Genomic DNA, 27884 nt, shown 5'->3' with positions numbered 1-27884 from the left:
TCAAAATCTGAATTATTAATTGCCAACTATAATGTTTATAAATTCTCAAGAAGACAAGTTTCTTCAAACTAACCCACCGAAACGGAAAATGGCAAATGATCACAAACAAATAGCCATTATCGGTGCCGGAATCAGTGGCCTACTAGCATGCAAACACTTGATGCAAAAAGGTTTCCGGGCAACCATTTTCGAATCACAAAGCTCTCTCGGTGGTGTGTGGGCCCACCAGACTCTTGACTCAACTAAACTCCAAACTCCTAAAACATTCTACCAATTTTCAGATTTTTCTTGGCCATCTTATGTTACTGAGGTTTTTCCTGATCATAATCAGGTGCTTGAGTACATTAATTCTTATGCTGTACACTTTGATCTCGTCCGTAGGATTAAGTTCAATCATAAGGTGGTCGCGATTGATTACTCCCGACCGTTGGATGATAATGAGATTTCTGGCTGGGATGAGTGGGGTGGAAATGGAGGGCCTTTTTCACTTGAAGGGAAATGGAAATTGCTTGTACAGGACATCCTCTCTCCATCAGAACCATCAAAGGTAAAAGGGCAATTTGTAATTTCCTTATGTTTAATTAATTTGTTTGTACGATTTATTTGTGAAGGTAGTTAAAAATGGATAGTTAATTTGTCTTTAAGTAGATAACGGCACCGTTGTACAAAACCCGATTACTTCAATTAATCTTCGATTACTCATTTTTAATAGTAGTCTGTTCCGATTTTTCAAAATCCGTTTAATTAGTCGATCAACGTCGATTGATGGGCCAAAATCGAATTTGGTAATCAAATTCGCTTAAAGTCAAAATTGTTCAACATTTTAAAATGAATTCAAATTATAACTTTAGAGTTTTAGAACAGAATAAACAATTTTAGACAATTAATAAAGTTTATGTGTACGTTTACGTTTTTTTTTTTTTTTTATATTTACACATATAGTTTTTGAAATTTAATATCTATATGTATAAAGTACAATCCGATTAATACACGATTAATTCTATTAGCCGTGTATATATATTTCTAGGAAATATCATTGACTTTATAATTATAGTTATGATCTCATTGTATATCCATTCCTTATATTGTGGAATGGTTAGTTAGGATTGATTTGCTTTCCTTGTTTGTAATCATGTATATATACGATACACATATGATGAATAAAATCACGGATCAAATCCTTTCATAGTATCACCCTAATATCGATCCATCTCTTCTCCCCTTTCTCTGCTTTCTTACAAGCCTATTCTACAAATCACACGATGGCCGATAACAACATAATACACCTAGCCACCACTGTTAATAATATTCGAAACTTCATACCACTACTACATTCCGGCACAATTAGACGTGTGGAAAATCAAAGACGCGTTGAACAACACGTTTACATGTGACGGCTTCAATTGAGTGGTGACATATAGTGCGGTTCAAGGAACTGCTCTAAAAACTCTCAAGTAGACGTGTTGTCAAATCGTTAAATTAGGCTGTTCCGTTATGTCTTTTAGACGTGTTCCGTTATTTACAATTAGACGTGTTCAGTTAGTTGCAATTAAAGGTGTTCCGTTAGTTGCAATTAGACGTGTTCTAGTAAATGTTAACCATGGTTAAACTCAAATATTTTAAATAACACCTGCCAATTACCGCCAAATAATTTCTAGCGCCAAATAAATTAAAATCTCAAATAACACGCGCCAAATACAAAATGCATCAAATATACCAAATTAAATTTACTACAAACTATATATATATATATATATATATATATATATATATATATATATATATATATATATATATATATGTTTAAAGTATTTACAGAAAAAAGTCATAAATGTAATTTACAATGGATGATTCTAAACTAAAAAACACTAATAAAACACTAAACTAATATAAGGTAGCTATAGTTGGTTCTTTGCCATCCCTCTGCCAGTCTTGCCTCCCTCTCCCTCTGCCAACAACATTATAAAATAATTTCACATGTTTAGTTATATAATGCTTTTTACTTAGAAAGGATATTTAAGATACCTTGGACGAGAAATTGTTAACTAAAGATCTTTTTTGTGTTAGGTTCTCCTACTGCTCCTACTGCAACTGTCAAATTCAGCTGCTATACAATTGAATCACGTCTACATGGAAACATGTCAAATTAAGCTGCAATACAGAGCACGCTTAAAACAAATCAGTATAATTAGCAGATTGCATTAAAGTACATTAAAAAAATCATTGGACAGACAACTCTTAAGAACCTCATTATGAGTGGACAAACTTAGTAAATAATTCGTTAACAATCAATGTGATCTCTACCAAACACCATGAATCACAAAATAATATAGCAAAACAGTATAAATGAGAATCACGGGTAGCTCCTTTACATATATATACCTTTATTGTGTATTCAGTTGACTTGGAACGACATATACACCATTAGACATAATCGAAGTTTTATCTCCATAAAGACACTCTAGTGGACAACTTTCATTCTCCAGCGTCCTAATACATTTGAACATTGTACAAGTATTACTGACGGTAACCTATATCTTGTAACTAAACCAATTCAGAGAAAACATACCTGAACATGATTAGCAAGAAACTTGAAGATCTAGATGTGTTTCCTGAGCTGCTTATATGTGAACGTGGGTACTAAATATGATTAGAAACAAACAAACCAAGAAGCGCATGTAACAAAGTAAAGTCTGGAAAAAAAAAATCATACTCAGTAACATGTTAGTATAGCATATACAATCTTAATCTCAGTAATTACTAAAAAGGAAACCCATATTAGGCATGATACTGATACTTATAGTTATAAATGAACCAAAACCATTAAGTGTCTACAAAACGTCCATTAACATGCTTCGCAGTTGCAGTGGCAATATATAAAAAAGCTTGATCTTTGGCGCTGCTATCCATTGATGCCTGTTTCTACCGTCCAAAACTATTCAACCGAACAGAAGCATGTCAAGTCATGCCTCCAATTCAGCCACTACTCTCCAATACACAATTCGCCACATACCAAAACATGTTATTAATGAACCTGATATATGACTGAGCCCATAGCATTAAACGATATAACCATTTTTTCCTTTGTTAGTAATACTTTTCTCATAATTGTCACAGGCAAAGATCTTCTTAATATAATTATCATGTCCGATTCTTCGCCAAAATAATTCTAATTTTTATATCTATTTAAGGGTATCAACTTTAATGCCTTAAGTGAGGAACGGGTAATTGATACTTTTTAACCAAATTTGTCCCATACAGCCCGACCCGGCCATTTTGTGACCACTAAAAACTAAAGATTAAACCAGTTTTTCAGGAAAAAATGTTTTGTCAAAAAGATATTATACGAGAATTCTTGCATCTTTCTACTTCTGTAACATACTTACATATTTTTGAGCATATGATATGTGACCCTGTAACAGAACATGTCATAAACCCATTTAGTGAAGATTGTATGTCAACACTGACATCAACAACTTAACTAACAATCAAAATTTAACATGTAAACAACTCAACTAAACAGCTCTAATATGATTAATCATTGTATGCATCAACATAATCAAATGAAATAGTCCAAAAATTAAATATGAATATACTTGCTGTGAATCCTTTATTACATGCCGAAACTTACCAGAATTTTTATCTAGTTGACACACAACGAAAGTCAACTCTAGGACTTGGCCTTCCTACGCCCGACACGTGCAACAAAAGCACTCTTGATTGGGCCCACTCACCGCCCAGAAACACTGTAAATAATATTAAAATTCGATGTTCTATTAATTGATAATCAATTACAAATACATAAGGGACAGTGACAAAAAAGTCTAAGATCATGTATCAACAACGATAAAGTAACATAGAGGAATTGAAGGGAATTATACATACATATTTACAAAAGTATATTCAATCACCGATCATCACAGCCACCAGCGACGTCACCTGCAACATCAACAACATCAAAACGAACAATCAACAATATAGAAAAAAAAACATTAATCGAGAATCGTCAACAAAGCAACTAATAAAACCCTAACCTTTCATCGATGGACTGAACAGATGAATGCGAATGTGAAAATAGAAAATAAAACCCTAATTCCGTCGATTAAAACTACAAACGCCTCATACAGTTGATTAAAACCGTGGCGAACGGCCATAAAAATTATAACCGCGTGAAACCATCGATTTTTTGCCGTCGATTGTGGAAGTCGATTGTAAAAGGAGGTCTGATGATGGTTAACAAAGTAGATGGGGAAGGAGGGTGAGTGAGAATGGCATAGACGTGGTTACGGTTATATAAAGAGATATTTATATTTATTTTAATAAAATTTATTTATTAAGGGCATAAGGGCAATCGTGTAATTAGGAAGCCCAACTGATACTTGAAAAGTTAAATGACGCTATCTATAATTTAGAGGGTTTGGATCAAAATTAGATTTTTATCATTTAAAGGTTGGCCTTTTTCCAGATGTCCTTTTTTCAAAAAAGTTGACAACATATTTTTTTTCTTATTAGAGATAAAGAGATTATATTATACTTATAATAATAATGATAACGATAACGATAATAATTAAGATGAGGCAAGGTTAAAAAGTTTAATTAGACGTGTTCTGTTAACTTATGTTAATAAAATGTAAGAGCGCTCCCAACCATGACAGGGTTTCTTCCAGGACTAACCAATCATTCAGCGCCACATCAGCACCTCCATCCCACTTTCTTCCCAAGACTAAACCTGGACTAAATACTCCCAACAAGGACATACCTCCTCAAATAAATTGAGACCCACTTAAATTATTTAATTAAAGATGTTACAAGCTTTAATGCTCACGGTACAAGCAATATATACGTCCAGCCGTCCTCAAATATGTTGTAAATGGACAAGAACCTGGGCGGAAGAGCTGGGCTAGACCCCTGGACTAGAGCTGGGCTAAATGGTGCCATCAGTGTCCTCCTGGACTAAAACTTGGGCGGAGCCTGGGCGCATGCGTTGGGAGCACTCTAAGGGTTAGGTTGATTAAACGGAGCTCGTTAACTTATATAACTCGTTAACTTATTTGAACTTATTTAGACGTGTTCCAGTTAAAAGGCGTTTGTTGCAAACTAATTAAACGTGTTTTTTGTAACTTATTAGACGTGTTCGTCATTTAGACGTGTTCCTGACAAAACTTATTAGACGTGTTTCCAATTAGACGTGTTGTTTTTTCATTCAGACGTGTTCATGGTAAAAGTTATTAGACGTGTTGTTAATTAGACGTGTTCCTTGAAATACTTGTTAGACGTGTTGTCAATTAGAGGTGTTCCTTGTAAAAGTTATTAGACGTGGTTACCAATTAGAGGTGTTATACTTATTTTAGACGTGTTGCAGGTTTCTAATTAGACGTGTTGCTACTATTATTTAGACGTGTTCCGTGTTTTTTTTGTAAAAACCTTTGTAAGTAACTAGAGGGGGGTTGAATAGTTACTTAATACGTTTTTAACATTTTTTTCGATTGATCACCAACTTCGATTTTACTTTGATCAACCAACTCAACTCAAACTTGATGTGTGTAGTATATATGTTCAAAATGATAAATGAAGTAATGTAAAGAACATAGACACAAGGATTTATAGTGGTTCGGGTGGATGTTAACTAATCCACCTTAATCCACTCCCCGATCACACTAATCGGGATTTGTTGCTTCACTAAGCACTTTTCTCCAAACCCGGTGGAGATCCGATTTACAAGTCTTCAATCTTCTTTAGTAGACAACAAACCTAATCTTTCTATCCCTTTGAAAGATCAACTCTAACCTAGATAAACTTGTCTTTACCTTAGACAAGTACTAATCTCCAAATTAGATTAATCAACTTCCTAAGTCCCTTTAAGGAAGTAGATCACTAAGCTGCCTATGCTTCCACTAATTGAAGTTACAAGACTCATACACTCTGCAATGATGACCCTAACACAATACTAGGACATACATTACATTAAGTAAACTCACAAGATAAATGATTTTAATTGGTAAGCTTACAATAACCCAATTCTATATCTATAAGATCATAGAATCTTCTCTTGCTTGATCACATTTGAGTAGTAATTGATGCACTTGTGATCACTGGAGATTAGCCTTTTAAATGTGCAAGCGGGTCAGCTTCAAATGCTCTTAAATGTTTGCCTTTTATAGTGGAATTCAAAAAATAGCCGTTGACACACGGTTATCTGCACGGTCGACCGTAGTGCGACCGTGCTTGCTCCAATCCAAAATTGATAGCCGTTGTATAGCCGTTTGACTCAGATTTGAACACCACATTTTGGCACCTTTACTCCTTCTAGCACCTGCAAAAGAAATCAAACATCCTATACAAGTACTATATGCATTAAGTGTGTGAGATTTGGTCTTATTGCATGAAAGTGACTAATCATTCCAAAAGTGGCAAACCCAACATTCTTGGAGAAGTGTCTTGATTGATATTTAGGGAAATTTCAGATTGGTCAAGATTTAGTTAGTAACTTTAATGCTCTTGTTTCAATTCTAAAGGCTAGTCAATATATCATTAACTCCCTAGTTCCAATTAATCACAAGTCATGTTTCATTTGAGTTTAGTTAGGGATTAATTGAATAATGTCTCTATAAGATAATCATGAAGTGTGTAGAGACATTAAGGTTAAGTTATTCTTGATCAAACAATCATACTTAGTTACTTAGACTAGACCAAATAGACAATTGACTATAGTTTCATTGTGAACCATTTTACACTTAATCTATTGGAGTAGGTTAGTTACTTGAATCCTAACTAATGAGCACATGACAAACATATTAATTAAGTTGACAAGTTTATGAGTATTAAGCATATTAGCAAGTAGCAAGTAATACTCACATAGCAAGAGATAGTTATTCTAAGATCAATCATGTAGATACTTGTACAACTTATAATTCAAGTACTTAAAAAGTATAATGTGCAATATAACACATTACATGATTAATGTGTAAGCACACATTAATGTCCAACACATGCACAAGGGAAGAGCAATCTCTAGTTGGGACTTGGTGACCATCCTAAATGTATCTAAGTGTGTTTTAGGATTACAAGTCATTTCTAGTTTAACCTTGAGATCATTGTTCTTCATTTAGCCTTAATTAATCACTAAGTCATTTCTAATAGCAATCATTGTTCTAGTGACATTGGCTTAAGTGTGTTGGCACTTGATGATCGTACTAAATATATCTAGATAAGAATTAAGATCACAAGTTGTTGATTAACACTTATGTGTTATGCCTAATCTTGGTTAATTTGTCATTAATATGTCATTAGGCGTAATTAATCATAATTAGTGTTTTTATGACCAAAACTCAATTGAGTATGGAGAGGGCATATATTCTAAGCATGTTTAGAAAGGTTTCATGAATTATAGATGTCGGGAACTAGTCAAACTTTATTTGGTCGAAATTGGAGACAGAAGAAACTGCGGTCGCACTGCGGTTGACCGTGGTGGCGACATTGCAACTTGTTTTCAGAAAACTACGTTGCAATTCAGTTTGGGGTTTCACGGTTGACTATGCGGTCGACCGTACCTCGATCGTGTGTTTACCTGAACTTTTAATTTCATTCTTAATCCTATGTTTGACTTGGTCGTTTGCAAGATAAAGTATGGATTAGTGACCTTGCGTGTTTTATGTTAAGATGTCAGTCATCACTTATGCGTATGTGTGTGTGTCATCATCAAAACGTATACTTTGGTTAATCATACTTAAGTTTATCGTTTAGTGTATTAACCCACATTCAACCAACATTCTCCCCCTTTTTGATGATGACAAACATACAAGTGATGAGTGACATTTTGCTATAAATACGAAAGTGTTAACAATCACTTGTATCCATCTTTCTCCCCCTTTTGTCGAAGCAAAAAGGTTAGCTCCCCTAGAACTAAGCTCGCCCTTAGAACAAAACTCCCCCTTAAATTGTGCACATTGGAAGAACATATATTAAAACATAATAAGCACACATTTTATTCAAAGCAATCATGAAACATAGTAATGCATATATGAAAATATGCATGGAAGACACATTAATTGGATGTATAGGTAGACATTCTTTAAATTGCCTTAGCCTATTTCTTGAGGTGAATGTAGTGATGAGTGTCTCTTATAATTCCTTCTAGCTTGTTTAGATGTCGTCCGATTTTTAGAACATTTTCATGAATGACACTGATTTGTCCTGTGGTCACAAGGAGGTTAAAATTTGGAGGGTTATCAAGAGAAGGTTCAACAAATGGTCTGGTTGAAACTCTGCAAATCGGGTATGACGAGACTTGAGCAGCGTAGTGATAGGAGGTCGTCAATTTGAGATGAGCAAAGAGTTTAGTTAATTGGAGGCCATAAGGTAGTTTCAAGAGTGGTTCTTGAGCTGCCTGTTGCATTCTCGATGCCATCAGAAAAGCAATGTTTACCTTGAGTGAGTGTATGAGACACCACAAAAGAGTAACCTCATTTGCATTCATTCTTCAAAGTAATTCACCCTTTCCATATACATTTATGGAGATGATCTGTTGCCATAGATCATATGTTGAAGCAAGGTGATGCACTAAAAAACCCTCTTTGTTGATGGACTCAAATTTGAGTGGTCCTTCACTCAGTGTTTCAAGAACACATTCTTTTTCCAACCATTCAGGAAACTCATCAAATGAGTTTGGGTTAAGGAAAAATTTGATCCCGTTACTTGGAACATTCATGATGTTTCCAAATTCTTCAAGTGTCAAGGAATAGCTTTTGCCATAGAGAGTAAATGATATCTTCATATCATCATGGAATTGGAAGTTTGCATAGAACTCATTCACATGAAGAGGATATAGAGGTCCTCGAAGATTGAGAAAGACATTCCAATTCACACTAGAGAAGTTAGCCAGTGAATAGGTTGAGAGTTGATGGGTTGACACTTCTCTTCCTTCGGCAATTTGTCTCATGATTTGGTTGTGGATTTTTTGGGATTGTGAAGGTGGGTATGAGTTTTGGTTGAGTGTGCTAGTATTTATAGAGACCTACTAGGAACTATTTTTACTTTTTCACAAGAGAGGTAGGTTAAGTGAGTAAAGTCTTTTAGTTCACAAGTCAATTTTCACTTGAGAGAAGTTATTGAGCTAATAGGACAAAATGATTTGTTAGTTTATGCAGGGTTTATTTTGCAGTTAAGCTTTGGTCGTCCGTGACATAAGCTGTGGATTAATCGTTTTGAAAAATTTAAACTTGCTGGTACAGAACACACACGGTTAGGCTCACGGTCGATCGTAGTTTAGCCGTGTATGACTCTGTCATGCTTGGTATTCTTGATTAAAGGCATCTAATAAGCACACACAAATACTTTATTAAACACACATACTAGAAGTTCTCCAAACATTTTGTTTAAAACATTCAATCATTCAGCCATAGAAAGTTTTTATGATAGTTTGTTAGAATTCTTCACTTGAATCATCATCCTCCTCATTTGCTGACCTACAGGTCAAACTTCTGATCACTCCTTTAAGTAACTTCTTCATTTTTGATTCCTTTTTCATACTTTTGATTTGAGTTTGATAGATATTATCCATCTTGGCATTGACCCCAAGATCCCTCACCGGTTCATTTTCTTCTTCATTTTCACTGTCTGATACCTCAATAGCTCCTCTGCTTGTTCCTGCCTCATTGGTAGTTCTTCTTCTTTTGGAGGTTGATACTCCTGTTATTTTTGATGGTAGGATTGGTTTATGAGTGAGTGGAAGAGGGTCATCACTTGTGATTTTGAGGTGCCTAAACAATTTGTTTAGATGCATTCCATAGGGCAATCCTCGAGTTGTTTCGGTGATGAGTCCACTCATCCTGGTTGCCATCAGATAGGCAATATTTACCTTGATTCCACTTTCCAAACACCACAAGAGAGCAACTTGAGTAGCATGAATGTTTGAGTGATTTCCTGATCTGCAGTAGATGTTGTAGTCAATGACTTTGTTCCAAACTTCATACTCAGGAGAGAGATGTCTACTCATTACTCCAGATCTCTCAATTTCAGAGCGAGAAACACTGTCTTTGCATAGTGCTTTTATTACTGCCATTTTGTTGGAGATAAAACTTGGAAGATATGCCAGTCCGTGATGTGAACTGAAGAATTCTTCACCATTTGTTGAAACTTGGAGAATGCGTCCGAAATCCTCAAGTGAGTAGTGGTAATTGGTGCCTTGAAGACTGAAGGAGACTTTATTGTTCACGAAATTGAAGTTTGCATAAAATTCGCGAATGAGAGATGGGTAAACGGGACCATCAAGAGTGAGAAATACTTCCCATTTGAGAGTTTTGAATTGTCTCACAAGTTCGGGCATTTGATCGTGGGCAACTTTTCTTCCTTCAGCGATAGGACGTCTAGAGAGAAACCAAGCGTTGTACCTAATTCTCTCTGTAGGATCTGAAGGTGGGTTGTATGAGTCCTTTCTTTTTGGTTCATCTCCTCTTGCCATTTTCTACACAATGATACTTCAGATTAGTTCAAGGTGTATAGTTCAATTGTAGGCAACACGTTTTGCAAATTTAATTATCATCAACACTTAGATGTTTTGATGTTAATGTTCTTCACATTTTCACTCTTCATTAGTGTTAATGAGTTTGCAACTAGATTAAGATTTTCACAAAGTTCATATGTGTTCTAGACTTTTGAAATCATCATCAACACATATTTTGACATTCAACATTATTACACTCAATTAGCAACAATGTCATTCATATCATATAAACAATGCTTCTATGAAAATCTAACCTAGATGTATAATGAACCCTAGAATCATTCAATGTTAAATCAATGCATAGATATACGATAATCATTACTACAATTGTTTCTAAATTGTTCTTTAAGAACAATTTCAATTGTTTGCATCAATTTGGGTTTTGATTCATTCTAGTTAGGGTTTCTTCTTAACCCTAATTCATCATACAAACACAATTGAATGTTAGGAAAGCAAGGATTAATCATACCGAAAGTAGGAATTGAATTTGAAGGAATGCGCATTTTTCTTCGTGCGGTCGATCTCTTCAGTCGTGTGTAGGTGTGTGTGTTTTGAAGTGGGTTGAAAAGAAATAAGAGTGAGGGTTTAGTTCAATTTAAAACTGAATCAGACCACGCACGGTCGAAGCACGGTCGACCGTGGTGTTAGCCGTGAAGAAATTTTTCCACGAACATGACAGGTGTCTGCGGTCGAGTACACGGTCAGCCGTGGTGATACCGTGGATCCTTCTGATCACTCGTGTCTTCACTTTTTCTTTCTTCGAACGCGTTTTGACGATTCTTAGGTTCTATAGAATACTCGAGGACAAGTTTTTTTTTCCTAACATTGAATGATTATATCCTCCCGATGTTTTAATCATCAATGACACGTAATATACTATATATATATATATATATACACATATATATATATATATATACATATATATATATACATATATATATATATATATACATATATATACATACATACATATATATATACATACATATATATATATACATACATATATATATATACATACATATATATATACATACATATACATATATATATATAGATACATACATATATATATATATATATATATATATATATATATATATATATATATATATATATATATATATATATATATATATATGTTCAATCACATAGTATACACAAAACGCATCAACATAGTATTTAGCATGCAATACACGTTTTCACATAAACACACAATCCTAAGGCAAGTAAGCTTCCTACACTTAATCTTTTAAAATCATTTTTCAAAAACAATTTGCATTTGTAAGAAAAACCTTTCTTTTATACAAAGTCTTTTGAGAAGGTTATTCTCATTAGCATTTTGATCATTGATTTTGATTGATTTTAAGATTACCCAATCCTTGACTTATCCCTACCATAGAATTGCTAGCTTGGTCCATTTTTCCCATGTTTTCAATTTTCCTAATAATATATAATGGACTTTGATTACAAGATTTGTGTTTGCTAGAGTCGTGACATACATTGATTTCATGTTTACCTCTTGAAGGATCACAAATAGTTATCCTTTCAAGTTTTCTTTTCAAAGTGTTATTTTCGTTAATTAGAACTTTGTTAAGTTGTGTAACTTTGTGTAATTCTTTCTTCAAAAGTTTTACTTTGTCACGACTACTATCATACACAAATTTAATAGTCTTGTAATCATCTAACAATTCTTCATAATTAGAAGGATATAGTACATGTACCTCATTGCAATCCATGCTTGAGACATCATCTTCTTTGAATGGAGATTCAACCTCTTCTTCACTTTGACCATCTTGATCCATGTCATTCCAAGAGCTCATGAGGCAAAAGTCTTCATTTTCATTCAACCCTTTTGCTCGAAAAACACCAACCCTTTCCGAACCCTTCTCTATTCCTTTACCCTTTAAACTCTTAGAGTTTAAATCTTCTTGAGAACATAGTAAGTCCCAACATTATTTTGCACTTTCACATGAGATTATCCTTAATCTTTCTTCACTAGGAAGAATTCCATGAAGTAGTGAAATTGCATCAAATTGTTTCAAAACATCATTGTTTTGAAATGTTGACTTCACTAGTCTTGAACTAACTTGTTGCACAAAGTCTCCTACTTTGATTATTCTCCACAAGTAGTAATCCTTAGATTTGAGATAAGACTCAAATCTTAATTTCCACACATCAATATTCATCTTATCAAAGATTGGTGCTCCTTTCACCAATTCTTCCAAATATCCCATCGTTTGAGTTGATCCGAGAATCGTTGACTCAAGTTTTTGCACAAAACGAATTTTGACGCTTTCGCGGTCGTTTGTAGCGCAATGATTTGAGCAACCGCTCTGATACCAATTGTAAGTAACTAGAGGGGGGGTGAATAGTTACTTAATACGTTTTTAACATTTTTTTCGATTGATCACCAACTTCGATTTTACTTTGATCAACCAATTCAACTCAAACTTGATGTGTGTAGTATATATGTTCAAAATGATAAATGAAGTAATGTAAAGAACATAGACACAAGGATTTATAGTGGTTCGGGTGGATGTTAACTAATTCACCTTAATCCACTCCCCGATCACACTAATCGGGATTTGTTGCTTCACTAAGCACTTTTCTCCAAATCCGGTGGAGATCCGATTTACAAGTCTTCAATCTTCTTTAGTAGACAACAAACCTAATCTTTCTATCCCTTTGAAAGATCAACTCTAACCTAGATCAACTTGTCTTCACCTTGGACAAGTACTAATCTCCAAATGAGATTAATCAACTTCCTAAGTCCCTTTAAGGAAGTAGATCACTAAGCTAGCCCATGCTTCCACTAATTGAAGTTACAAGACTCATACACTCTACAATGATGACCCTAACACAATACTAGGATATACATTACATTAAGTAAACTCACAAGATAAATGATTTTAATTGGTAAGTTTACAATAACCCAATTCTATATCTATAAGATCATAGAATCTTCTCTTGCTTGATCACATTTGAGTAGTAATTGATGCACTTGTGATCACTGGAGATAAGCCTTTTAAATGTGCAAGAGGGTCAGCTTCAAATGCTCTCAAATGTTTGCCTTTTATAGTGGGATTCACAAAATAGCCGTTGACACACGGTTGTCTGCACGGTCGAACGTAGTGCGATCGTGCATGCTCCAGTCCAAAATTGGTATCCATTGTATAGCCGTTTGACTCAGATTTGAACACCACATTTTGGCACCTTTACTCCTTCTAGCACCTGCAAAAGAAACCAAACATCCTATACAAGTACTATATGCATTAAGTGTGTGAGATTTGATCTTATTACATGAAAGTGACTAATCATTCCAAAAGTGGCAAACCCAACATTCTCGGAGAAGTGTCTTGATTGATATTTAGGGAAATTTCAGATTGGTCAAGACTTAGTTAGTCACTTTAATGCTCTTGGTTCAATTCTAAAGGCTAGTCACTATATCATTAACTCCCTAGTTCCAATTAATCACAAGTCATGTTTCATTTGAGTTTAGTTAGGGATTAATTGAATAATGTCTCTATAAGATAATCATGAAGTGTGTAGAGACATTAAGGTTATGAAACAACCCAACCCGTATTTAAACCGACCCGTACAATTTTTTTCTTTAATACATTAATATTTAGGTCCCAATTATGTTTCCAAAACATCTTTAACACAAATAATAAGTTTAATAAACTTTTAAAACATTTAATACATAGTTTAAATATCCGAACGGGTAAACATGACCCGACTATTTTAATGTCCAACAAAACTGAGCATGGTGATTAGGGATACGCTACCCAATCCTAATCGATCCAAAAGCACATCTTCTAAAGCAAACTACGCGAGTCCACTAGTCCCCACGCTTACCCGAGCCACCTCCTCCACGCAAATCTATAAAAATGTAAATAACAAGAGGGTAAGCTAACGCTTAGTGAGTGAGAATATACTACATACGTATATATACATAAAATGGACACGCCACACAAGTAATCAAATAACGCATACCGGAGCATCCAAGCATAAAGGCAAGCTAAGCTAAGCATACCGTACGATCACTAAGCAACAAGCTAAAAAAATAACAACAAAGTAAGTTCACCAACGACGATGTGAACAATGCCAAGTAAGCTACACCCGGAGGGTTAGCTACATCACAACAATACGACAATATATAACAAAGCGTAAAACTCCCAAGGTTAACCCCTTAACCCAAATACCGAAAACCAAGTACCAAAATGAAGATTGGCCGAACTACACGAGCCTTAGTAAATCCGCATCCACACGAGACTACTATCTTCAATACCACAACAACATCGAGGTTGGCCGAACTACACGAGCCTTAGTGAATCCGAAACCACACGAGATCACTACCTCAATAAGATGACCGAACCACACGAGTCTTCGTGAATCCGCATACACACGTGATCCCCTTCTCCAATCACAACTCAATACCAACCCTTCGCCATTGGGGTTATATAGTCCACATCACAAGCACATGTGATAACGTACAAATGAAATGTACACCTCGCCAAAGGTGGTCAACCAAAAACGCACAACCGTGCCAATTGGACCTATTACACAAGTCCATCAAATCTACCTATATGTGAAGTGAGCTCTATAACCGAGAACCACTTCACCTGACCCGCACCCATCCTACACATACATATGCACATAGAATATTAACACTCACCTTGTCGCCTTGATGAATGCCACCGAACAATCCGCAACTCGCCAATGGAAAGTACATATTCCATTATCACAAATACAACAACACAATTAGGGTGGATTCACAAACCAACCCAATTGACACTTAGTGCAATTTCGACCCAAATGCCTCTCCAAGCACAAACCGCGCCCAAACTAACCAATAATCACTAACACTAGTGACAATGGTCCTAATAAGCCAATTAAACCCGAACACAAGTGTTAAACACTTGTCTTGCCCAAATTTGACACCAAACCCTAATTTTGACCCATTTCAACATTAGTCAACCAAACACACCCAAAAGTTCCAACACTTCCATAATCACTAATCATAGTGATTACACTCAATTTAAAGCCCTAAACAAGGCTAAATCATCAACCAACCCAAAACCCGCCTTCATCATTAATAAACCCGAATCCTAGTTATTATCTTTCATTAACAACTAGTGGGGTTCCATGTATGAACATACAATCAAAAACCCTAAATTTAGATGAAGAACATGAAAATGAAATTCGGAGTTAGAGCTTACCGCTAGTATCAAATTGTAGCTAAGAACGAGGAGAACAAAGTTGCCTCTTACGCCTTCGATCAAAACCCGAATCTTCCCTTCCAAAATCCCCCTTGAAAGATTTGGAGTATTTAAGTTTTGAGAGGAAATGAAGAAGAAAAGGAAAAAGAAATAAAGAAAATGAGGTGAGTGGATGGGATTTAAGATCCCAAATCTGGCACATACGTGAAATGACCAAAATGCCCTCGAATATCCTTTAAAATTGCAAATCTGGTACCAGCTCGCCCAAAATGCCGCGCCGCGGCCTTAATCGTCGCGCCGCGACCTATAACGTATTCTGGTGGTTTCCTTAACATGCCTCCTCGAATTGAAATCAGCTAAATGTCGCGCCGCGGCCCTTTCTGTCGCGCCGCGACTCAAGGCGTGGCCTGGTGCCTTCCTTACCATGCCTCCTGATCTTGATTTGTTTGTAATGTCGCGCCGCGACCCACTCCTCCGCGCCGCCACCTTTAACTTGGTCTAATCACTTTTCGCATACAAGAACTTTAACGCACGAACATGTTTCAATTCCTTCATACACCTATCGTACATACGCGATACACCTGTAAATCATGTACGGAGGAAAACGGGGTGTTACAACTCTCCCCCACTTAGATTCGATCACGTCCTCGTGATCCTAGTCACTTAACTAAATACACACTTGCACGCATTTCGAGACGTACAATACACACAATATCCGAAGTCTGCAACGATCACTTAGAATACGCGAATCCGCCACGTATCCTTCCAACTCTTCTAGGCAATTCTTCTCATAGAGTTACCCTTAACAACTAAATCGTCATTCGCGATTTATCAAGTCTATAAATCCGAGCACTAAAACTTGCTCAATCCCTCATATCGGGAAAAACTCCACCAATCTCGTACCGAGATATCAACCCTTTAGCGTACCATACCAAGTACAATGCTAAAAGTAAACACGTCCCAAACTAAAGTCAACCATCTAACCGATGAAGACCAAATAAAAGTGAAATCTAACGGATAACACTTACCACTTAACATCCCTTGTAGTGCGCAAACACGTCTAATAAGCAACTACCGCAAACACGTGAGCAAAATACGACTATTGCATCACTATTCACACTAAAATGGTCCTTACGACCCCACCATTGGCGTATAAAACAACCAACAGATCACATAACGTGGTCCTTACGACCCCACCATTGCCGTATAAAACAACCAATAGATCACACAACATGGTCCTTACGACCCCACAATTGGCGTATAAAACAACCAATAGATCACACAACATGGTCCTTACGACCCCACCATTGGCGTATAAAACAACCAATAGATCACACAACATGGTCCTTACGACCCCACCATTGGCGTATAAAACAACCAATAGATCACACAACATGAAGGCTGGCCAAAAACTACACGCGCCTTAGTGAATCCGCAACCACACGCGACCCACTACCTCCACCACACAACAATCGAGATTGGCCGAACTACACGCGCCCTAGTGAGTCCGAACTACACGAGAATCACTATCCCAAAAGAGTGACCGCAACCACACGTGTCATTGTGAATCCGAACTACACGAGACTCACTTCCTCAATATAATGACTGCATCCACACGAGTCATTGTGAATCCGAACTACACGAGACTCACTTCCACAATAAGATGACCGAACTACACGCGTCATCGTGAATCCGCAACCACACGTGATCCACTTCTCAAATCTCAACACAGGAATGGTACTTAAATTTCCCATCGGTGTTCACAACAACCGTTAGTGCACTTAACACGTTGTACACTAACCCCACGGGTGACATCTTAACACGTCGATACTTCACCCCGGGTGGTGTCTTAACACGTCAACACTTCACCCCGAGTGGTGTCTTAACACATCGACACTTCACTCGCCACGTGAGAAGTGGTGTCTTAACACGTCGACACTTCACAACTCATACCACACAAATAAATACATCATATATGCACGCATATAATTATTCCACTCACTTGAAAATCCTTGCACACGCATCATACGTACGTGTACACAATGCCATCACAATCGAGCAAGAACCACCTATATCGCACATAGGCACAACACAACAATTCTCTAGAAGAGAATCCGACACGCACATCCCTTAACCGAGGGATCTCACTTGCTCGTCAAACACGTCCATTATCTCTAAATGAGGTTCATCACATTACCACATCGGTGATAATTTAAATCCAAAACCATAAGTACAATTTATTTCAAATCGTACTTTTACCACAAATCGACCAAATCTAGGTCCCGACACCAATTTCTGATCTACTAAGAGTATCATTCGAAATCTCACACTAAAACCTCCTCGTGCGGGAGTGTAACTCCCCCACTTGGAACTACGTCCCATAACCGCATCTTGTACAACCGTACAATGCTACCAAGGCTAGACTTTACTAACAATTGGGTTCACACGACCCATCACCACATCTTGCTCCAACCTTGAGCTTACGAAGGATTTTAACCAATCCTTAAACACTTCGAACGAAGAGTTTACCACAATTACACCAACTTTAATCTTGCAATCCTCCGATTGCTCTAGCTCATCAAATTTCCACCTAGTCACTCATGTACCTAAGGGTTTCTCTCTGGTACCCTAAGTACAATGTAACCGCAACACCATCGGAGTCGAACACCACGCTAGTAGGCATCAAAGAGGTACCTAACATCGCGTCACGTAGACTCCTTCACCAATCATACATCGAGATTCAAAACACTCGATCTCAAGGGTTTCATTCACCCGACGGACCTTACGGTTCATCAATTTCAACACGAGAGCGAACATGCTCTAACATCCAAACACCAAAGCCCATGCCCGTGTATATATATTTCTAGGAAATATATCATTGACTTTATAATTATAGTTATGATCTCATTGTATATCCATTCCTTATATTGTGGAATGGTTAGTTAGGATTGATTTGCTTTCCTTGTTTGTAATCATGTATATATACGATACACATATGATGAATAAAATCAAGGATCAAATCCTTTCAAATCCCCGAATTACTGATTACTCCTTCTAAAATTTTTACCGATTAATCACCGAATAGCGAATTTTGCAACCTTAACGGTATTAAGATCCCTAAAACAGTAGTTAAATGTTACTTCATCTCAAAGCATATTTTTATTTTATATTCCATTTTTCTTCGGCCACTCATTCCTTTCAAGCGCCTTGGAGTCTTGGACTCGTTACGTTGTTTGTTGAACTCGTTGAGTTACATCATCTCTGTTTCAAAAAGGTGTTCACTTTATCATTATATATAGATTTCAAAATAATCGTTTGCCCGTAAAAAAATAACTAAAAATATCGTTAAACTTCTCAATATACCTTTATGAATTACCTTTATGTGTTATTCTTAATCATTTGATTCTTAAATAAAAAAGTTAGTCAATTTTAACTTCTTTTGTTTATGGGAAAAACTAATACTGTAACTACTATAACAAGTAGGAAAACTTCATTAAAAGATCAAGCCCGAAATACAACTGAAGAAACAAAAAACCATACGAGCTTAACTAGAATACAAACTAACCCGAGCGCACAATGTCTGAATGAAAAATAAACGATAGCAAATCCATGAAAAGAAATTAAAGGACACTTATTTCGAGATTAACAAGAGTATTTGAATTACTTTCTAATCATATTTAGTTCATTCATCTCAAAAATAAGTCTCAATTGATGTGCCACAAAGTTTTATGAATATGTGAGTATTTCACTTTTTAATAGTGAAATTTGTACTTTACAGTTATAAGACTTCAATCGTTTGGTCTATCGCTTGGTAGGTTTTTGAAGTGGACTTTGTGATATTATGCAATGGAAACTATAGCAACTTTCCAAATGTGCCCGAATTTCCGTGTGGTAAAGGGCCGGAAATATTCGATGGTATGGCTTTACACTCCATGGACTATGCGGCTATGACCTCAGCCAATGCGGCCGAATTCATCAAAGATAAGAGGGTTACGGTTGTTGGCTTTCAGAAATCAGCAGTTGACATTGCAGTACAAGTTGCCAAAACAAATGGTAAGTTTGAGCTTTATTATTTATGGATTAATACACATGTAATCAGGTGAAAACATATCAAAAGGGGCAAAACTTACCCTGCTGGTATTCAAATGAATAACATGTCATGATAGGTGCTAAAATGAAACAGTATGGTATAAATTCTATATGTGCCTAAAACAAATATCAGTATATATATGCTAAACTGAAACGATTGAAAATTGTATGAAAATGATTGATAATATGATAAAAAAAGAACAAGATCAATGTGTCAAAAGTTAATAGAATTAGACATATTTTTAATATATATTTATATTTTATCTTAATAATACATAATACATTTGAATTTGATTTAAACTGTTAGGTGTTAGACATCCATGTACGATTGTGTATAAGCAGGCGCACTGGATGGTTCCCGAACATCTAAATGAACTTAACTTTCTAAATCAGAACCGTTTCTCCGAGTTCATGATCCATAAGCCTCATGAAGGCTTCTTCCTTAGGCTCCTGGTTTCTCTTCTATATCCTTTGGTAAACTATTCACCTTTACTCTACATTTACTGACTTACCCATTTTGACCTGTTACCCTAACCAAATCATTTCACATTGTCCTGTAAACGGTATACGTATCTAAATCTTGATTTTGGATATAATTTCAGATGTGGATATTCTCGGTTTTATCAGAAATTTACCTTAAATGGATATATCCTTTGAAGAAACACAACATGATTCCAAAACATAGTTTCATATCTCAAGTTGCTTCATGTATGTTGCCTACTCTGCCCCCTACTTTTTACAAAAGAGTTGATGAAGGAAGCATAATTTTGAAAAAATCTCAAAGCTTTCATTTTTCTCGAACCGGATTAGTTCTTGAAGAAGAAGAAGCAACGCCTTTATCAACAGATATTGTCATATTTGCTACTGGTTTTAGACCTGATGAATGTTTTGCTAATATCTTCAAATCAATGTACTTCCAAGGTTGTATATTTGGATCATCAGCCCCTTTTTACAGGTACGATAGATAATTACATTAATGGATCGAGTAACATTTCAAGCACACCATACTTGTAAACCCTCGGAAACTAAGAATATAAGAGTAGCCTAGTGGTTGTGGCCGTTTCAAACCTCGCAACATATATTGGGTGTTGGAGGTTTTATTGAAATTTCGTGTAGGGTAAAATAATCGATAGCCGGATAAATCACTAAATCGTGGTATCACTTTCCGAAAGTAATTATTCGACCCTTATTGCCTGGGTTACACGAATATCACTTTGGGATAAGACAGAGATTAGTTCTTGTTATTGGCAGTAAACAAGAACTCTTTTGCATAAGAGTATTCAGGTGTTTTTGTATCTATTTTTTCTCATGAATGATAGTTCTTATTTATAGGCACCCAAAAACAAGTATTATTCCACGATGGAGATGTTTCACTAACTAATTTCCTTTTCAAATCTAAAACAAATCCTTTTCATAAAGTTGTTTGTTTTATTTTCAACAACCAAATCAAGGAAATCAATTAAATCATTTTCATAAAATTCAGTTTCCTTTTCAAATCTAAAACAAATCCTTTTCATAAAGTTGTTTGTTTTATTTTCAACAACCAAATCAAGAAAATCGATTAAATCCTTTTCATAAAGTTGTTTGTTTTATTTCCACGATGGAGATGTTTCACCTAGTGTAGGAATAATACTTCCGTAATCACTCAAATTTGTGATAATGGAAAACCACTTTCGGGTCCGGGTAATCTATCACTTAATGGGTGTACACTCCGTACCTCCTAACCCATTTACAAGTGTAGATTAAATCCCTCAATTACACTAAATTTCCAACAATCCTCCCCAATTTAGTGCAATTCGTTTCATGAGAATTAAACAAATTAAAACAAAAACTCACGCATAAATGAAAATATCTTGAAGATTGAATTTTCACCTTAGTACATTACACATTCCAAATATTCGAGAATCAGGGTGTTCTAAGAATTGAACCTTCAACCCATTTGAATAACTGAAAATAATATACACATAAGTTTTCAAATACTCTAAAGCTATCCTGACACTTTACAAGCCATGTGTCCATATCCTTTAATGAATGTATCCAAAGCTAAAAGTCCAAGCTTTGTTGAAGCGGCAAAACTTCACATTCACATAGGTAGTTCACTTCAGTCATGTACCTGCTCTTGCACTTTTTCAAATGAACTGTTAAGAAGCTAGACTTCAACCTCACCTTCAGCAGGTCCGAGTACATACCTTACCTTGGGATGATATAAAATTTATGTACTCCAAATTTCTAAGTATAAGCCTTCCGCATTGAATTCAACTTCTAATTTTCATTGGAAGGGAATTGTGTATCTTATAATTAGACATTTATGTGGACTTTAAACCCATCCCCATAGCAGACTTGTCAACCAAGTCTCTTGCCAATCCCTTCGTCAAGTGATCAGCTAAATTCTGTTGTGGCCTCACGAACACTATAGAAATCACCCCATTCATGATAAGTTCACGAATCATGCTATGTCTGACACCTAAGTGTCTAGACTTTCCATTTTACATCTGGCTATAAGCCTTTCCCAATGTCGCAGCACTATCACAATGGATAGACATGGGTGCTATAGGTTTAGGCCATAATAGCATCTCATGGATCAAGTTTCTAAGCCATTCTGCTTCTTTACCAGCAGCAGCTAAAGCAACAAACTCAGATTCCATCGTTGAGTTGGTAATACAAGTTTGCTTATTGGAAGCCCATGAGATGGCACCTCCACCAAGCAAGAATACCCAACCAGTTGTTGAAGAATGGTCTTCAACATTGGTTATCCAACTCGCATCAGAATATCCTTCTATTACCGAAGGAAATCCACTATAAGACAAACTATAGTCCATAGTTTTCTTTAAATACTTCAGTACCCGCCCAACTGCTTGCCAGTGATGAGTACTAGGATTACTAGTATATCTACTCAGTTTTCCCACAGCAAAAGCAATATCCGGCCTTGTACAAGTCATGGCGTACATCAAACAGCCAATCACCTGAGAATACTCAAGTTGTGATACAGCTTCACCTTGATTAGGCATAAGCTTCTCACTTGGATCAATAGGGGTACTCACAGGAGCACATTCAAAGCAATTGAACTTTTTCAACACCTTCTCAATATAATGAGATTGACAAATCGAAATTCCTTTGCTTTCACATTTGATCCTAATGCCAAGGATAACGCCAGCCTCCTCCATATCTTTCATGGAGAATTTTGATGACAAAAATTCTTTTGTTAAATCAACCTGACTTTGGTCAGTCCCAAAGATTAACATGTCATCAACATATAGACAAATTATAACTCCTTTACCAGAATCATCAAATTTGCTATATACACATTTATCTACTTGGTTTAATTTAAAACCGCTAGATAGAACCACTTCATCAAATTTCTGATGCCATTGCTTAGGTGCTTGTTTCAAACCATATAAGGACTTCACAAGTTTGCACACCTTGCCTTCATTTTCTGGCATGACAAAGCCTTGAGGTTAGTTCATATAAACCTCATCATCCAATTCACCATTCAAGAATGCTGTCTTCACATCCATCTGGTGAATAACCAGATTGTGAATTGTAGCCAAAGCAATCAACAGTCTAATGGTAGTGATACGTGCCACGGGAGCATAAGTATCAAAATAGTCAATTCCAGACTTTTGTCTAAAGCCTTGAATGACTAACCTTGCCTTGAACTTTTCAATAGTTCCATCTACCTTCATCTTCTTTTTGAAGATCCATTTGCAACCCAAAGGTTTACAACTAGGAGGTAGATCAGCTAACACCCAAGTGTTATTGCCCATGATAGAATCCATCTCATCATTAATTGCCTCTTTCCAGAATGCAACATCCTGAGACTTCATTGCTTCATCATATGTTTTAGGATCATCATCAACATTGAAACAATACGAATATTGGGTAGAAACATCATCCCTAGAACCTTCAATTATGTATAACTGAAAATCAGGTCCAAATGATTTAGGTTTCCCTTTTCTTTTGCTTTTTCGAATCTCAAGTGACTGATCAACAGCCTTTTCAGAGACTTCATCATTACAATCCTTATTGATTCCATTGTTACTTGAAATCATATCCTTTGGTCTAGGTATAGATGAAAATCGATTTTCATCAAAGATTGCATCCCTAGATTCAATCACAGAATTAATTGAGACAAACTCATTAGGCTCTATAACATAGAACCTATACGCCTTGGAATGTTCAACATATCCAATAAATATGTAATCTATACCTCTTTCACCCAAACTTTTCTTATTGGGATCAGGCATTCTTACAACAGCCCTACAACCCCATACCCGAAGATAGTTCAAGTTAGGTTTTCTTTTATTCCAAAGTTCATAAGGTGTAATCTTGTTCCTTTTGTTAGGAACTCTATTAAGCAAATAACAAGCTGTTAATATAGCTTCTCCCTAAAATCCCTTACTTAAACCCGAATAGGATAACATGGAATTAACCATCTCTTTGAGGACCCTATTCTTCCTCTCAGATATACCATTTTGTTGTGGAGTATAAGGAGCTGTGGTCTCATGGATAATACCAACAGATTGGAAATACAATTGGTGAATGTATTCACCTTCCCTATCCGTTCTAAGTCTTTTAATCAATGCCTTTTGTTGTAATTCTACTTCAGTTTTAAATATTTTAAATTTATCTAATGCTTCATTCTTAGTATGCAACAAATAAACATAGCAAAACCTAGAAGCATCATCAATAAAAGTCACAAAATATTTCTTGTTCCCTAAAGTAGGAGTTGCATGCAAATCACATAAATCACTATGTATTAATTCCAAAATCTCAATATCACGATGTATATTTTGAAAAGGTTTATTAGTGATCTTTGTCAACATACACGTTTTACACTTTTCATTGTTCATATCAAAGGCCGGTATTAATCCATCTTTAGACATATCTTGCATTCCTTTAAAGTGTACATGTCCTAGTCTAGCATGCCAAAGAATAGAATTATTTATGCTAGTAGTAGACATACAAGCAATATCAACACTTACATGTTCAATGTTTAGTCTAAACATTCCATTACTCAAATAACCAAATCCAACAAATAAACCATTTTTAGATAGAACAAACTTGTCAGATTCAATAACTTGCTTGTAACCACAATTATTCAACATACTACTTGAAACCAAATTTTTCCTAATTTGTGGTACATGCAAAACATTAAACAAAGAAACAATCTTTCCAGAACTAAAACTTAAATCCACACGACCACGTCCATGAATAGAGGCTGTTGACTCATTTCTCATATGAAGAATTGATCCATCAGTAACCGACTCGTAAGTCTTGAACCAACATCTATCCTTACATACATGAATAGTAGCTCCAGAGTCAACCCATCACGCAACATCATCATCCTGCACAAAACAAATCTCAGATATATACGAAACATAATAATTCTCAATTGAATTATTAAATATATTCTAACCTTTCAGGGCTTGGTTGTTCGAACCATTGCCCGAACCATTTGTGCTAGATCCCTTAGCATTGTTAGTGCCAAAAATAACCTTGTAATCCCTCTTCAAGTGTCCAGATTTACCACACTTCCAACAAGTCAATTTAGACTTCTTATTAGGATCAACTTTGTTATTACCTTGATGTTTACGTTTTCCATTTTTGTCATTATTACTAGTGAACTTTTTATGTTCCACCATATTGACAACAGACGTACCAGCAACTTCGTTGCTCTTTGGCTTGTCATTATCCTGCAACCTGAGGGATTCCTCAATACGCAGATGACTACCCAACTCAACAAGAGTTAACTCCTCCTTCTTATGTTTCAAAAAATGTTTAAATTCTTTCCAAGATGGAGGTAGTTTATCAATTATGCTTGAGACTTGAATAGACTCATCCATGTTCATCTTATGTTGTGTGAATTGACCAAGTATACGAATGAGCTCATTGTATTGTTCCAAGACCGGTCTATAAACGACCATCTTGTAATTATTAAAATTACTCACAAGGAACTTTTTACTAGAAGCATCTTCAGACATATACTTGGTTTCTAAACAGTCCCATAGTTCTTTAGCAGATTCAACATTTAGGTAAATATCAAAAAGGGAATCAGCCATACCATTGAGGATTAAACCTCTAGCGATGTAGTCATCGTTCTCCCACTTGAACCTTTTCCGAATTTGTTCAACAGTGGCATCATCACCATGATCTTCAGGAATTGGTGTGCTGAGTACGTACACCACACTCATGCTGCTCAGAAAGAAGTGCATCTTCTTTTGCCATCTCCTAAAATCAATTCCCTCAAACTTATCAAGTTTAGAGAAATTCGCCGTCATGTGTTTCATCGTAGCCGCCATCGATTATAACAAATAATTACTTTCGATTGTTGGAGGTTTTATTGAAATTTCGTGTAGGGTAAAATAATCGATAGCCGGATAAATCACTGAATCGTGGTATCACTTTTCGAAAGTAATTATTCGACCCTTATTGCCTGGGTTACACGAATATCACTTTGGGATAAGACAGAGATTAGTTCTTGTTATTGGCAGTAAACAAGAACTCTTTGGCATAAGAGTATTAAGGTGTTTTTGTATCTATTTTTTCTCATGAATGATAGTCCTTATTTATAGGCACTCAAAAACAAGTATTTTTTCTTTTCAAATCTAAAACAAATCCTTTTCATAAAGTTGTTTGTTTTATTTTCAACAACCAAATCAAGGAAATCGATTAAATCATTTTTATAAAATTCAGTTTCCTTTTCAAATCTAAAACAAATCCTTTTCATAAAGTTGTTTATTTTATTTCCAACAACCAAATCAAAGAAATCGATTAAATCCTTTTCATAAAGTTGTTTGTTTTATTTTCAACAATCAAATCAAGGAAATCGATTAAATCCTTTTCATAAAGTTGTTTGTTTCATTTCCACGATGGAGATGTTTCACCTAGTGCAGGAATAATACTTCCGTAATCACTCAAATTTGTGATAATGGAAAACCACTTTCGGGTCTGGGTAATCTATCACTTAATGGGTGTACACTCCGTACCTCCTAACCCATTTAAAAGTGTAGATTAAATTCCTCAATTACACTAAATTTCCAACATTGGGCAGCGACCATTCTAGGATGAAAACAGGGTCTCGGAGTTTTTTCAAAGACTATTTATATTTAAAAGGTATTTCAGTAGCTGTTTACCTTTAGAAAATCTCAAATCTTAAATTATATGAGGTACCGTTTGACAAATTTAGTGGTGTCTCTTACAATCTGAAATATACTCTGTAAAAAAAAAATCTGAACTAGCGGTGTCACAGGACCCCACCCGTTAAAACATAGATGCGCCCCTGATATTGGGTTGGCCGGGGAAAATGGTCAGAAACGGTCACGGATAATCCGGTTAGGCCACGTACATTAAGAAAAATATTTCCTTCCCGGGTAGCCTAAACGCGAAAAAAGTCTTTTATGTTCATTCGTTTTGAGGAAAATGAGTATCTATATAGAACTTGTAACCACTCGATATTAATGTAACTAAGTTTGTGATTGTATTTTCGGCATAGTTACTAGGTTCTTTCTTTATGCATTTTAATTTGCTTATTACAGGGAATGCATACATGCTCGGATCCCACAAGTAGCAATACTTGGGTATTCAGAGAGTACAGCGAACTTGTTTGCAACCGAATTAAGGAGCAAATGGTTGGCTCATTTTATAGCTGGGAACATGAAGCTACCAACCATTAAGGCCATGGAAGAAGACACTAACAAATGGGAAATTTTTATGAGACGTTATGCTTTCAAAACCTACAAAAGATCCTGCATTACATTCTTGTTGCCGATCCATTTCAACGATTTGTTGTGTAAAGACATGGGTTATAACCCAAGGAGAAAGACATGGTTTATACCTGAGTTATTCGCACCATATGTTCCGACTGATTATGCCGACCTTTGATGTGGGATCATGGACCCAAGCTTGAGCCATCATCCCCCGGTTTAATTTGGTGGTCATATTAGCATCGTTATCAACTTATCATTTTGTTGTGATCATAATAATATATAATCAGACTTATAATACAAATCTTCAAGGGCATAGTGAGTTAGTGACTGTCTTAAAAATTCCAGTTTGAACTCTTGGTGACT

General features: G+C 35.8%; 1 protein-coding gene and 1 pseudogene across 1 annotated transcript; one reads left to right on the top strand and one right to left on the bottom strand.

The window, feature by feature from the left end:
* Positions 1-88: 88 nt before the first annotated feature.
* Positions 89-27788, top strand: LOC139857355 (probable flavin-containing monooxygenase 1). The gene is made up of 5 exons (XM_071846131.1): positions 89-547; positions 19542-19779; positions 20123-20289; positions 20418-20770; positions 27351-27788. Exons 1-5 carry the CDS (start codon positions 89-91, stop codon positions 27694-27696), a joined length of 1563 nt encoding a protein of 520 aa, XP_071702232.1. The 3' UTR covers positions 27697-27788.
* Positions 22122-22823, bottom strand: LOC139886412 (secreted RxLR effector protein 161-like; annotated as a pseudogene).
* Positions 27789-27884: the final 96 nt, after the last annotated feature.

Source organism: Rutidosis leptorrhynchoides, chromosome 1 (assembly GCF_046630445.1).
Source record: "Rutidosis leptorrhynchoides isolate AG116_Rl617_1_P2 chromosome 1, CSIRO_AGI_Rlap_v1, whole genome shotgun sequence".
NCBI classification, from domain to species: Eukaryota; Viridiplantae; Streptophyta; class Magnoliopsida; order Asterales; family Asteraceae; genus Rutidosis; species Rutidosis leptorrhynchoides.
This window is presented reverse-complemented; position numbering and strand designations above follow the sequence as displayed.